Here is a 15,315-nt window from a genome sequence, read left to right as displayed (position 1 = left end):
GTAAATGTTTGTGCAGATTCTGCAGACTAGTCCTGCTGTACTTTTCTGGATGAGAATGATGACTTTGTTCATAGCTGTAAAAGTTTGATGCAACATTCTTTTTCTTGAGCACATACCATCAATATGAACTAAACCTGTTGTTATTGTTGTTATAGTTTTATCACAGTTCATTGAAGTCTTCCGTAATGGTCTATCACTGTAGATTTTAACTGAAAACTTCTACTCAAGGAAAGAGTAAACTCTGAAGTGTTAGCCATAAGTTGCTGTAAAAGCAGACTGCATCCTGTTCTTTTATGAGTCAGAGTTAATGGAAATTGTACTATATAGTAAAAAAGTGTGTAAATGGAATCCAGAGGGTCCCTAGTACAAAGAGAACAGGCGGAGCTCTGAGGCCGGGTCTGCAGATTTGAGCAGTTGAGGGTGTTGGGATGGTTGAAAGTTAGGAAGGAAAAGATGAATTGGGTTTTTTTCAGCAGTCCACCCTTCACCCACAGCAGCTGTCCAGCCAATGCACCACTTCTCCTTGAGGACTGACTGCAGGCAACAAGCCAGCATCCAGACAGAGTTAGAGAGCTGGAGGTTAGCTGAGGGAGGAAAAATAGAGGCATAACCCAGGCTCAGTGACAGACACTGAAGAAGCTGGGGGGAAAGTAGGTTAGAGGCGTCACAGACTCAGCTCCAGATTTAAGTAGTAATGACCCACTCATTTCAGTCAGAACAGATTGTTCCAGATCACAACACAGAGACCAGAGACTAGAAAGTAGTTATTAGGTGATAAATGCAATGAGACAGTGTGCCAGTACTGTCTGCAGAGAGCATGAGCAGTGATTTGTAGTCATGTTTGGATGTTTTTGTTGAGTTGTTGAGGTCACCAACAGTACACACTTCAGAGTTTGATTTGAATTTAAAACCTTCAGTTTCTCATGTTACAGGCACACGGGGAAAGTTCAAATTGTCAGGTTCAGAAAGTGACACGGATGCAGGAGCTTTGTGTACTGTTATACTTCCTAGTCACAATGAAAAACTATTTTGACTGTTGGGGCCAAAAAAGAGTTACCACCTAGACACTACAGCTACGGTGGAGGTGGCATATGCCACTCAGACTAAAAGTAGTTGACTCTTAGAAAGTGGTAAAGCAAACAATTTTGGGGGTGCACTGAGCTGGTAAACTGCTGCAGAAATTCCATCAGTGAGGTTTTGAATTCGCCCCACCACATCATTTGGACTTGTAAACAAAAACAGATAAAGATCACATGTGTCTTCGTCCCCACCCTTGCATAATGACAACGATGGGATATAGCTGACACAGTGATGTTGAGTCATTTGTGCTGGGGTCTAGCTAGCAGGAGGCAGAGAGACCAGTTTGCTTTGAGGAATTAAAAATTCTAATGTAATCCAAACCCACACAGCCAGTTGCTTTTGGCTAGTATTTAAGATGTAATAGCTAGATATGTAGCTTGGCTGAGGCTAGCTTAGCCCAGCAGTGATTCAGGGAGGCTGACGGTGCTGTTATATAACAGACTGGGAGGCTGCCAGCAGCAGAGGCCCAAGAGCGCTCTGTCAGGCTGAGAGTAGGAGGGGACAGGAGAGAGAAGAATGAGATAGATAGACTGATAGATGGCAAGAAAGAGGAGGAATAAGCATGACGAGAAAGAAAGAAAATTAAGACATGTAGAGATAATTGAAAAATTAAAAAGAAAATACATAAAACTGCTGTAAGAATTGACGTGAGGAAGGAAAGAAGGAGGAGTTGTGTATTAATCCTGTCCAAGCAAACAGCTGCAACAGACACAGTCCAGCTGTATCAGATAACCTCCGTATTCCCAAGAAGTTCAGTGAAAATACATTGACACAGAAAACAAATTAGGTTTATATTAGCATAAAAATGTAATGACAACAACATGATTTTGACCTGAATCTGGTTTGAGTATGTATGTTTTATGCCATCTGCATGCATTTGATGATTGATGGATCTCTGTATGCCAGTACGTATGAAACTGCAGCACAAATATCAGCTTCCCGGCAACACTACAAAACACACTGAATACAAACATCAGGAGACCAAATGTCGTAGTTTTTGGTGAATGTAAACAGCTTTTGGTCTAATAAACATACAGGCAGAAACATATTTATGCAACTCAGGCAAGTTTTGCAAGAAACTTAAATCTTAAATGTTTCCAGCACACCACGCACACACCCACAGACTACACATGACTCACCAGTGCGCATGCACATGCGCACACACACACACACACACACATACACACTTCCCAACCATGTCACTGTCAGGACCTGGACATGCACTTACAGGATTTGGTAGCCTTCCATTTTCACAGTGTGTCCTGACAGCACGGTATTTCAACAGGCACTAACACACTTGCATCTTTGATTTGTGATCCAGTAAATTCCTGTTAGATAATGAGAAGTGAGAGAGCATAGCCAAGCAACCTCGCTCAGATCTGTTGCCTAAAGCCAAAGAAAAAGCGCTTTATCAGCTTCGCAGGTCTGCTCGTAGCAACAGGAACATGATGCCTGCACACCCACAGGTACAGGCCCACTCATGTAGCACAGCTTTCCTCTTTAAATACACACACACGAGCTCACACATGGAATGCACCTTACCACATGCACTTCAATCTTAAAGAATAGTCTAAGAGCAGGCAGAGCTAGGCACATTAGCATGGACATATTTTCCTCTTTAAATATCTAATTTGCTCACCACTTCCGAGGAACACAAACACTCTGCAGAGCTGTCATGTCACATACAGAATTAGGTCTGTAAGCGTGTCAACACTCATTTTGACAAATACACCTTAGCTGTGGTGTGTGTGTGGTTCGATCACAGCTGCAGCACACATTTACATTTATTATTAGTGTTGTGGGTTGCAAAGCCAAAAATTAATACACCATTTCGCTAAGGCAATATGTTCTGATCAATGTGTGCTTAGTATTAATGCGATTGGTGCACAGTTGTCAAATCACAGCAGTGGTCTTGCATTGTATTTTATGTAAGCACAAGTTGTTGTGATGCAGCATGTTTTGGAAAGGGAACATACTCGACAGCTAAACTAAACAGACCAAACCCAACATTATCCAATTCAAACCCTGTATTTTTAAAATATGTGAATGAGGGTTTCAGTGGTGTCGTCATGCACACACGTAGTTTTAGGTTCCTGCTGTCACAGGTGCAAGCCTGCTGCTGCGGGAACACACAACCATACAAACAGAAGACATGTATCCTCTGCTTGGTTTAATTTGCCTCGTCTCCCACTCAACCTGCTCTGGTGTATCTGAATAATAGATCATCCATTAGCCTGTGACTCACCTGTCAGCAGCAAATGTGGCGAACTTAACGTTAGCAAATGAATGTAGCAGAGTTCACCGTGAACTGACGACACCCTTGTTTTGTTCAGGTGACTCAAACACAAGTCAAGTTGATGACAGCAATGGTAAAAAATGAAGGCTCTTGGCTAGGGATTTCAACGAATACATTATTTAGGATATATGTGAAACATACTTACGTAAATGTGAGAACACGCATGACAAATGTTTGGCCTCCCTAACAAGCCACCTGTAGGTTATTGAAAGACCTTGACAGTAATCGAAATATGGTTCTATTTGAAAACAAGTAAATATGAAAATAAAGCTGTCATGTTCGTACACAAACAGGAAACTTTGTTGATAACAGTAGATAGTGTCAACAATAAAAGCAAACTCCAGAGATTACTGGGAAAACACGTCTCATCAGCTTCAGACTGTCCTGCTTTTAACACGTGGCCACCAGTGTGTGCCTGCTGTCAGGGCAGACTAAAGAACACAGCTGTTTGTGCTTGCAATGAAATGCTTATTATGCCATCATAGACTCATCATGATCATTTGAGACTTGTGCATTCTCATGTTTGCATGCTCTTTGAATGGTTTTCTCTTTGTTTTTATCTTTACTAATGTTGTGGCCTTGTGCAGACAGCCAGACTTTCAAGTTTTTTTTTGTGCATTCATGTAGTTACTTTAAGTACAGTCTGTCCATAAAACAGGACATGTTATCAGAAAGATGCATCAGAAAGTTAAGGAAAGACATTTTGTCAGCAATAACCTGACAGCTTCACATGAAAGCTGAGCTGATTTTTGTGAATAGAAAGAAGCAATAGCCGTAAAAGAGGAGAAAGAATGTGTCAGAACATCATACTCTCTTATTATTTTTGTTTCTGTGAAATTTCTCCCCATGTTCACTTCATTTTGCACCTGCATTACACTTAAACACTTGTAAAAAAAAAAAATAGAAACCTGTGTCCCCATTAAAGGTCTGTGTCTAATAAAAACCCTGACACTCAAGCAAATTAACAGCCAGGCTTTTATTAGATGTTATATACAGTAACAGAAAGAAGAGAGGAGAGAGGGAAGAAGGAAGAGGCCTATAAAACTCCAAAGAGCAACATGAAGGAAAATAAGAACTCACACAGAGCCAGTATCAAAAAGACTTTTTTCATATCCACACCAAAAAAAATTCCCACTAAATGCTGTTATGCTGTAACACAGGCTCCTTCTCACTGAAATCGGTTTCTTTATATATGTCCAGGTCCAGCTGTCTTTCTTTGCTGCCTGTGTGTCCAGGAGTGTGTTATTGCAGGTCTGAAGGAGGAACTAGTTTTAGCGGAAAAAAATAAATTTGTGTTTCCCCTGTAAGTAGGGCAGGAGGTTAGGGGGTTCGGTATAATAAAAATTATTTTCAGATGTTGAAGTTATGTAACAGTCTGTTAGAAAGCGTCATCGCTGCTCAGGGAACACCCCACTCCGGTTCTGGTACTCTGTTTTTCCCTGTCTTGTAGCCTCTGTTCCTCCCTGAAATTCTCATTTGCTGAACATGACTTCAGCTCCCCTCCTCCATCAGCCCTCTCTGTTTCATGGTTCCAGATGCTAACGGCTGCCGGTTGGCCTGTGTTTTTCATTCATCACTTGTGCCCTTATAGATGCTTCTTTCCTTCAACAGTATACAATTAGACCTCAGTAGGACTGTTTTTTTATTGACATGATGTGGCACAGTGAGTAGTGCTGTTGGAGGCTGGTCAACAAAGAACCTTTGACTGTGTTTAAACAGAGACTTTCAGAGAGCACTTAATTACTTCAACGTTGAACAGCGATTAATTCATTTCTCTGTTAATTGTTTGTTCAACAATCATGTCAGAAAATAGTTAAATAATATACACTACCAGTCAAAAGTTTGGACACACCTTATAATTCAATGATTTTTATTTAATTATTTTATACATTGTAGATTAATACTGAAGACATCAAAGCTATGAAAGAATACATATGGAATTATTTTGTAAACAAAAAAGTGTTAATATTCAGTATTAATCTGCAATGTAGAAAATAATACAAATAAATAAAAAGCGTCGAATGAGAAGGTGTGTCCAAACTTTTGACTGATAGTGTACATAAAAGTACAATAGTAACTGTTGAGATCTCATCCAGTATTACTACGAATAAGACATGAACAGGGCCAATAATTCGTAACCCAGGAGACCGAGAAATATATTTAGAACTGACATACATTAACATTAAAAATTGTAATTCTTTTAATATCGTAAACTCCTACACAAAACTTTGTTAAAATAATTTATGTTTTACACAGTTTTAATTAACAATTTCAGTATTTATTATTTAGTATGGATGGGTTATTACTCATGACATATAACCAGTCAAATGGGCGAGACATTGCTCAAGACACCAGAGTGACCACAGATAGAGTTGCATCAGAGCCAAAGTAGTGCATTTTTAAGTTCATGTTTTTTTCCCCGAGAATGGATTCAGAACAAAAGGAGACCATCTACCCATCCATCCATTATGTATACACTGCTTAATCCTCATTAGGGTCATAGTGGGTGCTGGAGCCTATCCCAGCTGACTTGGGGCGAAGGTAGGGGACACTCTGGACAAGTCGCCAGTCTGTGGAAGAAGCCAGTAATCTAAAAAAAAAAAAAAAAAGCAAGTGGAATGAGATCCCCTAAACTCAGGACTCAGGAAACAAAAGTGAAAATTAAAAATGTAAACGAGACCGTCTGTTGTAAATATCCATCACAATTTACAGACCAACTTTGACTTATACTCGCCCCAGTTGCACTTTCCTCTGCGTTTCTTTGGTATTGAGGGATTTTCAGTAGCATTGCCGGTAAGGTAAATTATTTACTCTTTTCAAATGTTTCTGCTTATTTTTCAGTTGTCTTATCATGGTTATTGCTGCACTGGACCTATTTGTGTTCCCTGCATTCAGAGATGTTACCAGTTACTTTGATTTTATCATAATTGACAGAATTTGTAATCCAAGCTCTGAAAATAGGACCCAAGCTGTAATAAACTGCAGTTTTTCTTGGACATCTTAGAATGAAGTGAGTTGTTTGTCAGTTTAAGACCATCAATATTAATTTAATTTCTGCCTTGTAGAAGATATTACAATAGTTTAAAAAGAAAAACAACGTCTAAGTTACTAAATAAAACTCTATCTTTGAAGCATCTACTAACATTTTGTGCCTACAACATCTGAAAAAAGAATAAAACATGATTCCTCTAGGGTACGACGCTAAAGTTCAGCGTGAGGTCAACGACAGCATAGAAGAGTTGGCTCGCAAGCCTCTGGCAGTGAGTTTACCCCTTTAAAGGCCAACAGTGAGTTCAGTAAGTGATTAAGTGCAGCCTTGCTATAGCATCGTTTACATTAGGGTTTGTGCCAGATTCCACATCCTTTCCTCATGATTACGTACATGGCTGCCATGGAGCTACGTCTTCACAGTGAGATCATTTTGGATCTCATGTCATTAGCAACATTCCTCGGAGTGCATCTCTCTAAAGTTCAGAAATGTCAGTGGATCGACATTAAGAAACCCTTGGCCTGATGTCACTGTTGGGTCTCAGTCAAATGCAAACAGTGTGGGTAAATTCCACAGCAGAGTGGATGTTGGTGGTTGGAGGGGGGAAACCAGGAAGTAAAGGCAAAAAAACACCTTCTGTTTTCCCTGCTGGAATGTTAATGGCTGGTGTGACCTGTGGTAGACTGACGCTTGCCCTGGTTGGTTTCTTGGCAGACCAGGTTTTATTTAGTTCGTCTGTTTGGTGCATTCTTTATCCGTCTGTCATGCTGGAAAAGGTGCTTGTGACTAGAAAGGCAGGATTTCAAAACCCAAGACAGCAGGTAAAATGCAAGTCAGACATATTGCTGAACATAGTACAAAAATGTTACCCAAGTTTCAACATAGACTAAAAACACCGTGCTTTTTGACACCCTTTTTTGGTCAGTTAACATTTTTAACCCTTTTTTTAATTGAACAAAATATCTAACCGCACAGTGCCACAGTGTTAAGTGCAGAATGTTACAAAACAAAATACAAAGTCTAAAGTTTAACCCTATTTCCATCACATTAGGGAAAATCTGGTCACAAGCATGTAAACATGCCAAAAATTCCACCCAATTATTTCTTACCAATTTTGGATGCTTCACGCTAGTAGGACCTTTGTCATGGGCCATTTGCATGTCGTGAAAAAAGTACTTCTTTTCCATATACAGTATGTATTCACTCAGTAAAAAAAGAGACATTGCTTGGTAAATTTAGTAACTTAGATCAGGTTTTGACCATGAGACACAAATTTAATGACCAGTAATGTAATATACTAAACAAACTGTGACCTAAATGCATAATGTGCATAAATACACAAAGAAGACCATTGATGAAGATCTTGCCTCTAGACTTTGAAGTGTTTTAGGAGGGTGGTGATCTAAAATGAGGATAAATGCTGTAGAATTGGTGAGAGATGATGACACAGAAGTCATAGACGAGGAAGTTTCAAGCCAGTAACATTTTTGTCAGCTGGAGTTCAAGATAGATCAAGATATTGTTGAATTCCAGCACCAATTGTTATCTCTTTAATTCATGAGAATTTTCCTCAAAGGTCCCTCTTGTGCAGTTCACCTCAACCAGGCTTGTCTGATCTTGTTTGTCAGAGGTGGTTTGGGGAAGTTTGTGTAAATGACTAATTGTTGTAGGAAGGTCTGAAGGACATGCGTTCTGTGCCAAGAAGGTCAGGTTGTTCCACAATCAGGGTAGCAACTTAAAAATAATAGAAGTGCTGTTATTGGTTGCATCTGCTGTTTACAGATAGAAGTGGGACAGACTGACACACTGGTGTGACTGGACTGATGACCTTCCTCAGGTGCCTAGCAACACACCCATCAAGTCTGAAATGGATCAGATGTACATTTCTTGAAAATATTTCACACACACATATTCCTTTACATTATACTTACAGAGAGATAGATGGTCTATATAGTAAATCTGAAAACTTGGCTATGGAAAAAGTGTGAAGAACATTCTTAATTTTTTTTCCCCTGTTTTTTTCTACACGTTTATAGCAACGAGACAAACATAGAACAAGCATGGGTTTTGGGGAAGGGGGAGAGAGGATTAAATTTCAAATTTGTTGTGGCCATATTATGCCAATTTACATAGTAAGAAGACTTTATGACACGATATTATAGAGAGAAACCCCAAAAAATCCAGCGATTTTCTTTCAGCAAGTGCTTGGCAACGGTGGGAAGAGTAAGAAACCAGCTGCAGAACCTCGTTCAAAGAGGGCACCACCTGCCTCAACCATTTTGGGTGAAGGGAGAGAGAAAAGGAACACTGCAAAATGAAGGGGTGCAAAGTGTTAGAAGTCGGTGGAAGTGAGTTTGATGGGATTGAGGTCAGAGGTCAGAGGTCAGATCAAGGTGCGGTACCTGGAATACTTTTAAAGTGCAGGAAGAATCTTCATCTTAAAGGTTTTTTCTTAGTTTTTACCTTCATGTCATCCATCTGTTGATCTAAGTTCCTGAATCTGTTCATCATCCCACATGTGGATTTCCCCTTCTCCTCAAGGGCCTCCTTCAGGGTGCTTTAGGAGGCAGGATTTATCCTGGTGCCACTGACATCTTTTGCTCTCGAGATGTCCCTGTGACTGGATAACCACTTTTATACTCAATGTTGTTTCTAGCTTCTCGGCCAGGAGACAGTACCTGACCCTATCCCACAAATGTCTTTGATGTCTTTGGTCTTCTTGCTGTCTTTGAACCTTGTCAAGTTTAACAGTAACTTTAGAATGTCCTCCACCCTTTGCACTTGGCAGATCTTGGCCTTTCTAATGCTTAGAGCGTCCTCCAGTGAATGAATACTGTCACTTTCAAGCACCTCAATGTAAAGGAACTGCCATCCCTTATTTGGCTGTACTCTATCTGATTCATCAAAGCAGCCTTTTTCTTAGTCTAGTGCGGTTGTCTTCTCCTTCATATTGCTCAAGATCTGGTTCATAGATGTGAAGTATTACATGTTCCACTGTAGCCTGCAGGTCATTAAATTAGCTTGGCACCCAGCAGTTTGAGGATTGGATGTGCTTCTACTGCTGTAGGAAGCGGTTTAGGTGTGGTGGCAGCCTGTAGTTGGGGCCTAGAGGCAAACAGTTTGGGCACCATGTCGGGCACTTTGGGCATCATGGCAAGCTGCAGTTTGGTCACTCTAACAGGCAATTTGGGCACAGTAGCAGCCTGCACTTTGAACGTTATAGTTGGAAGTTTGTGCACTTTGGCAGACCTTGAGGATTGTTGCAGGGTCTTGGTGACTGGACTGATGAGAGCACTGGATGTACAGCGTTGACTCATAAGTTCAGACTCAACACTGCGCTTCCTTGGTTCTTCAGCAGTGCACCTGCCAAGTATAGAGCAGATGAGATAAACTGTTGTTGAGGAAAGCAAATAACAGGCACACAGGCTTGCAAACAGATTGCTTTATGTATTAGTGACATCAAGTTAAACCGAAAGTTCATCCCCCCAATTTCAGTTATTTTTGAAGCACCCTAAAGTACTTTTTCATTTTAGTGTTAATATTTGGAGTGAGATGCGAGTAGTGGACAATAAATTTAAATGTACTGCTCTGCTTATAAAGTAAACCAATGCTGTTACCCTGTATTTATACTCCCAAACTTTTGTGCTTTTAACATGTTCATTTGTTGATTTAAGTATGGTTTTCTGCATTACATTTGTATTTCCACAGTTCCCTTCTAAACAGGATGGGATTTGAAAGGATTTCTTCCTAAAAGTAAACATTCTGATTATTTTATTTACATTCCATTGTACCAAAAAAGCAGTCTGTGCCCTTGGTGGTCGAGGTTGTAATGACTGCCTGGGATCAGGGGCGTGTCCGTTCATTTACACATCCACAGTAAGTCTTTAAGTCACTGTTCCAACAAGACCTTCAGACAGTAAATATATTTTTTCTTTTTGTACAAAATGTTGTTGTTTTTTTTTTTTTAATTCCCAGATATTTTTTTCAGTGACGGATAAAGAGAGATCCAGATAAGGGTATCCAAGGCCAAATATGTTTGGTGGAATGTTCCTAAAGTCAGAACTATGGCATGTACTTCTGTGTTACTACGACATTTTACTTGCTCAAGGTTAAAATCACCACTCATTTCAAGGGTTGGGACTGCATTACTGTACATACAGTATATACTGCTGCTGGTGTACTATTTAAACAGTAGTGTTCGTGTCAGTAGTGTTCTCCTTGCCATCGTAGCAGTCATTCATAGTCTTCATACATGTAGTAAAAGCAACAGCAGCAGATCAGTGTTTTTATTTATCCTAAGAAATATCTCATCTTCTGAATAGATTGCTGCAACATCTTGTACAATCTGGGTTTACTAGGTGATGAATCTCAAATGACTTTAGTAACTTCCTGGCTTTAACTCAAGTGCCAACATGAGGTTATCATTTGTAGTTGAGAGTTAACTGTCTCTGGGGCAATAGGATGAATTACTTCGGATTAATTGTAATCTTTTTGGTGATTATTTGGCATTTCATCCACCATCATCAGTCCAATTTGTTACTTTGTCAAATACTTTACATTAAACTATTGAGATTCCCATTAGCCTCACGTGTCTTTGTTTTAAGTACTAAATTTGTAAATTTATCAATAATAATCAGCACGTCAGTATTATCATTGTGAGCATTTTGCCATGATCCAACTTTCACAGCCATTTAACACCATAATTGGCCAGAGACGTCTCTTGCTGGGTTTCTTTTTTTCCTGTTTGTGGCACTTTTTCTTGCATACAACTCAGTGCAACACTGATAATGTGTACCACTAGTCCCATTTTCAAAGAATGTTTTGTGTTCTTCTTAGTCCACTGTCAAAGCCAATCCTTCACTCTACCGGTTAACCTAAGTTTATAACATAGCTACCAATTCATCGGGAGTTAAGTCACGTCAAACAATAAACTGTACTTCCCTTATTCCCTTATGGCCATAAGAACTCCCCTTCATAGTGCAGCATTACTCCCTCAGCCAAGGTAGCAATGATAATTATCAAACAACACAGAATTTATACGTTACTGCTAAGCTGTAAATTGTTGTCCTTGCGTGGCGTCTGTATTACTAAGAGAACTACAGCCCCATGTGTTTAGTTATGTGGAATACACAAGTGGACAGAATGAGAGTTCGGAAAAAATAAAGTTGTGACATTATTATAGAATAGCCAGTGGTTTTAGAAAAGCAGTTTTATATGTGTTATGGGATTCATAATTTTGAGCTATGAGGATGAAAATAAACAGACATGTCTGGCATGCAGTGTGTCAGTTTATGTCCTGTGTGTGTGTGTTGTTGAGATTGGGTCAACCCACACAGCGACATCCTAATCCCAGCGTGTGTTGTCATCTCTGTGCTTCCTGCCCAGACTGTGAATCATTGCAGCAGGTGGACTTTAATCTCACACTCACAACAGACAGTAATTGTAGCCACCAGACACCGTTTGTTCAAGGTGTCGTCTGTGTTTTCAGGTGCACTGTGGTCGTGTTTGTCACCTGCATGATAAAGCTGCACTGTACTGGTCGGCTCTGAAGCCTCATGGTGTGCTAAGATTTCATATTTGATATTTATGCTCTACTGTTTTATTAATAGGTCGACGCCTCTCTGGGCCATATATACGGTCAAATGAAAGGTATGAAAGCCATGCGCCTTCTTTGTGTCATGTCTCATAGAACATTGATTTAGTCCAAGGAAATGGGGCTTAACATTTTCTTGTGTGTGTTTTTCCAGGCTGGGATGTGTGTGCCTCAAAGTAACTTTACCCTGCGAGTGCACAGGTGATACCAAGCTGAATATAGCACCCTTATAGCCAGCTGGCCTTGCTATTTAAAACAGAGTGGGGATAGGGGGAGGAGGGCTGCGACCACGGACGGCGTTTACCATCAGCATTCTTCAGGAGCCACAGACAGTTCGGTGGTTGGCCTGGACTGCAAAGGAATCTTAAAATTTACAGACATGATTAGGGTGCATCGAATTTTATCCGCTGGTTGAACTAGTCTAATCAGATTCCTTTTCTAAAATGTAATCCATTCATGAGTGAGCTTCTTTTTCTCAAGGGCAGACTGCTGAAAAACATTTCAGAATTTTCGCAGTGATTGGGTATCAATCAATCACTCTAAAAGTCAGCCTGTGTGATTCATCCAGTATCAGATTTACCCAAGCATCTTTCACAAAGGTCAGTTATGTTGGATGAGGTCATCACTGAAAACTCTTCCTGTCATTTCCTCTTGTCCAGTAAAAACTGTTAATAGGCTGCCTGAGTCAGCATTTTTGAGTTTGTGTAGCCTGAGAAAGTGTTTAGAAACTAAGTAGTGTTGCTTTGATTTTAGTGTGTAAGCGCTGTTTGTGTGTCTGTGAGGAGCTTTGCATGTGGCAGCCCCCCTGAGCTTGTAACTGTGAATGAATGGCAACAGCTGAGCAGGAGAACTTTATCGGCAACACTCACCGCTTGTGTGTGTCTGTGTGTGTGTCTCTGTGTGTGTGTGGTGTGTGTGTGTGTCTCTGTGTGTGTGTGTCTGTGTGTGTGTGTGTGTGTGTGTGTGTGTGTGTGTGTGTGAGAGAGCGAGAGAGAGAGAGAGGGATTCAGGAGGAGCTGCAACCAGAGCAGTCTCACTGGGGACTCTCTCTGCCGAGCTCACTGCTGTCCTCTCTTCCTCAGCCGCTGGCCTCTTTTCAGTTTCCTCCCCTCGGCTCTCTTGTTCTTTTAGTCCACGACTCACCCTGTGGATTTGTTATTCCCTGGCTCTCTGGGAAACCGCAGAACAGCGCTGTCGTGACTTGCCAGCTGACACTGCAAGGGAAGGAGAGAGCAGAAGAGAAGGAGAGAGAAAGTGAGACAGACCAATCGATTACTCTGATACAAAGGAGAGGCTCTGGGAGAGGAGAGCAGAGGCAGTTGCAGTGTTTTTCTAGCTCTTCTGGTTTTCAAGGAGATATTCTTTGACATTTCTGGGAGTCTTCTGAATCAGTTGATTCACATCCATCCTTTGAAAAGCAAAGACTTCTAATTGTCAGGACGGTTTTGACACATCAAGGACCTGCCCTTCCTTCCTCATCATCATTTAGGACTTTGGAGGAGGACCTCTTTTGAAGTTCAATGTTTACTAAGTAATTTATCTCCATTCTCAATGATAATGCTGGACACTAACCATTGCCTGTCCATTGAACCCTCCCCCCCGGGATCTCCTCCAATGGCAGACGACATGGAGAAGGCAGCACTGAAGATGGATCATGACAGACTTGTCTATCACAGCCTGAAAGAAGGTGGGCGATCTGGAGTTAGACACAGACTGTAGAGACACAAGATATCTATGTTTTGTGTTTGTGTGCCTCAGTTCACATCTTTTCATCAGCACTTTATGGTTTCATATAAATAATTAATAGGGGTTTTCCAAAGATAAGCAAGTTCGTTTACTGGCTTGAGTAAGATGGAAGGAAGTCGACGTGGTTACGTGTTCTTTCTGATAAACCTTTTCAATAGAAGTTGACCTGAGTAATAAATTAAGGAAGGAAGTGTGGGCAGCTGCAGGTTTGAATGACTCAACCTGAGATGTTAAACTTCCCAGTAAGGTTTTCTGATTATCAAATTAATGTTTACATTTAGTGTTTTCTCCCAAACGCTTTGTGCATATCCTGATGTGTAAGAAATGTGTTGTGAATTTCGTTCTGAAGAAAACATTTGCAAAAGCAGTTTTTTTTTTTGTTATATTTTAAAAGCTGGATTCTTTGCATCTTAATTTACTTTCTCACATCTTCTCCAGTGTTTTTCTGAGAAATTTGCTGCATTCCTTGGTACATCACCAACAGCTATAGATCAGTGGAATACAGTGAAAACTGTTGGTAGGTGTACCACATCAGTCATGTACACGTGTACGTCATAAGAAGGAAAACAGCAATCTACTAATAAAAACATTGCTCTATGGCGCTACTAGTGGACACAATCTCCAGAGGATATCTTTTCCTCATAGAGCTACTGACAAATATTTAATACTAATAAGATTTCGTCTTCAGCCAGATTGGAACATTCTGTTTTTATCCTTATCTCTTTATAGTCATGTCTGTCTCAAGTATTTTAGGCTGTACTCTGTTTGCTGGTGTGACATTTGGTGCCACAGTACATTTTTTGAATATGGTTGTGATTTGCACAGAGCTTACAAAAACATGACGTTCCAAAAAAACACAGCAGCCAACAGTGACATAAGATCAAAAACTGGGGATCCAGCCTAATTTGGTAAGGTTACTGCAACAGTAAAGTAAGCTTCAGTTTGTTTATAACCAACTTTACAAGCACGAGCCAGAGTCACAGATGACTGGCTGTAGATGAAACAAAACATTCCTGTGAGGTTAGAATGACGGAAGATGGAGCAGGTCCAGAGAAGTGCAAGAGGAAACAAATTTATTTAGAGAAAGGGAGAAGAGTTTCTTCTGTACCATAATAACAGCTGACATGTTGCACTGTCATTGCGCATATCTGAACCACAGCTGTCAGTGACAGATTATTACTCCAGGTCTGCTTTTTGCTCACTGTGAACCTTTTCTAAATTCTTCAAAGGACTTCACATGTGGGAAAAGTGTGAGCGACAAGGACTGCATAAAATCATTGGCTTGAACTTTAAGATGATTAGTATTCACTACACCTCTTCTCGTTATCTAGCTTCTCGGCACAGTGCGGCAGTGCAAAGGCAGTGGGAGTGATTCCAAGATGTGAATGGCCTTAACCTTGCATTGTTCCTGCCCTCTAGCTTCTTTCCATTCTCACTCGTGTGAAACATTTGCTGTGGTCAGGCGCTGCGTTCATCTCTCTGTTGCAAACTGTGTTGCCGTTCAAATGATGATGAGAACATCTCTCCTAGTAGAACATTTCCAGTGCCGTTGCCAGGTGTAATGGCGATTTAAAGCGGCTGCAAGACTTGTGTTGGACTGGCAGTGTGATC

General features: G+C 40.5%; 1 protein-coding gene across 13 annotated transcripts in view; it reads left to right on the top strand.

Moving 5' to 3' along the window:
- Positions 1 to 15,315, top strand: part of mrtfab (myocardin related transcription factor Ab) — a 49,332-nt gene that overhangs the window by 10,133 nt on the left and 23,884 nt on the right. For 5 of the 13 annotated variants that reach the window (XM_023262089.3, XM_035944367.2, XM_035944366.2 and 2 more), the window contains exon 1: positions 12,982 to 13,645. The exons of 7 other annotated variants lie outside the window; for them this stretch is intronic. In XM_023262089.3, coding sequence (XP_023117857.2) covers positions 13,510 to 13,645 — 136 coding nt within the window. In that variant the 5' untranslated portion in view covers positions 12,982 to 13,509. Of the gene's footprint in view, positions 1 to 12,980; positions 13,646 to 15,315 lie in introns of those variants that run through there. One more of the 13 variants, XM_035944365.2, reaches the window with a different exon arrangement.

The sequence above is a fragment of the Amphiprion ocellaris genome, chromosome 18 (genome assembly GCF_022539595.1).
Source record: "Amphiprion ocellaris isolate individual 3 ecotype Okinawa chromosome 18, ASM2253959v1, whole genome shotgun sequence".
Lineage (NCBI taxonomy): Eukaryota > Metazoa > Chordata > Actinopteri > Pomacentridae > Amphiprion > Amphiprion ocellaris.
Note: the sequence above shows the minus strand (reverse complement) of the source record. Positions and strands in the feature narration are given on the sequence as shown.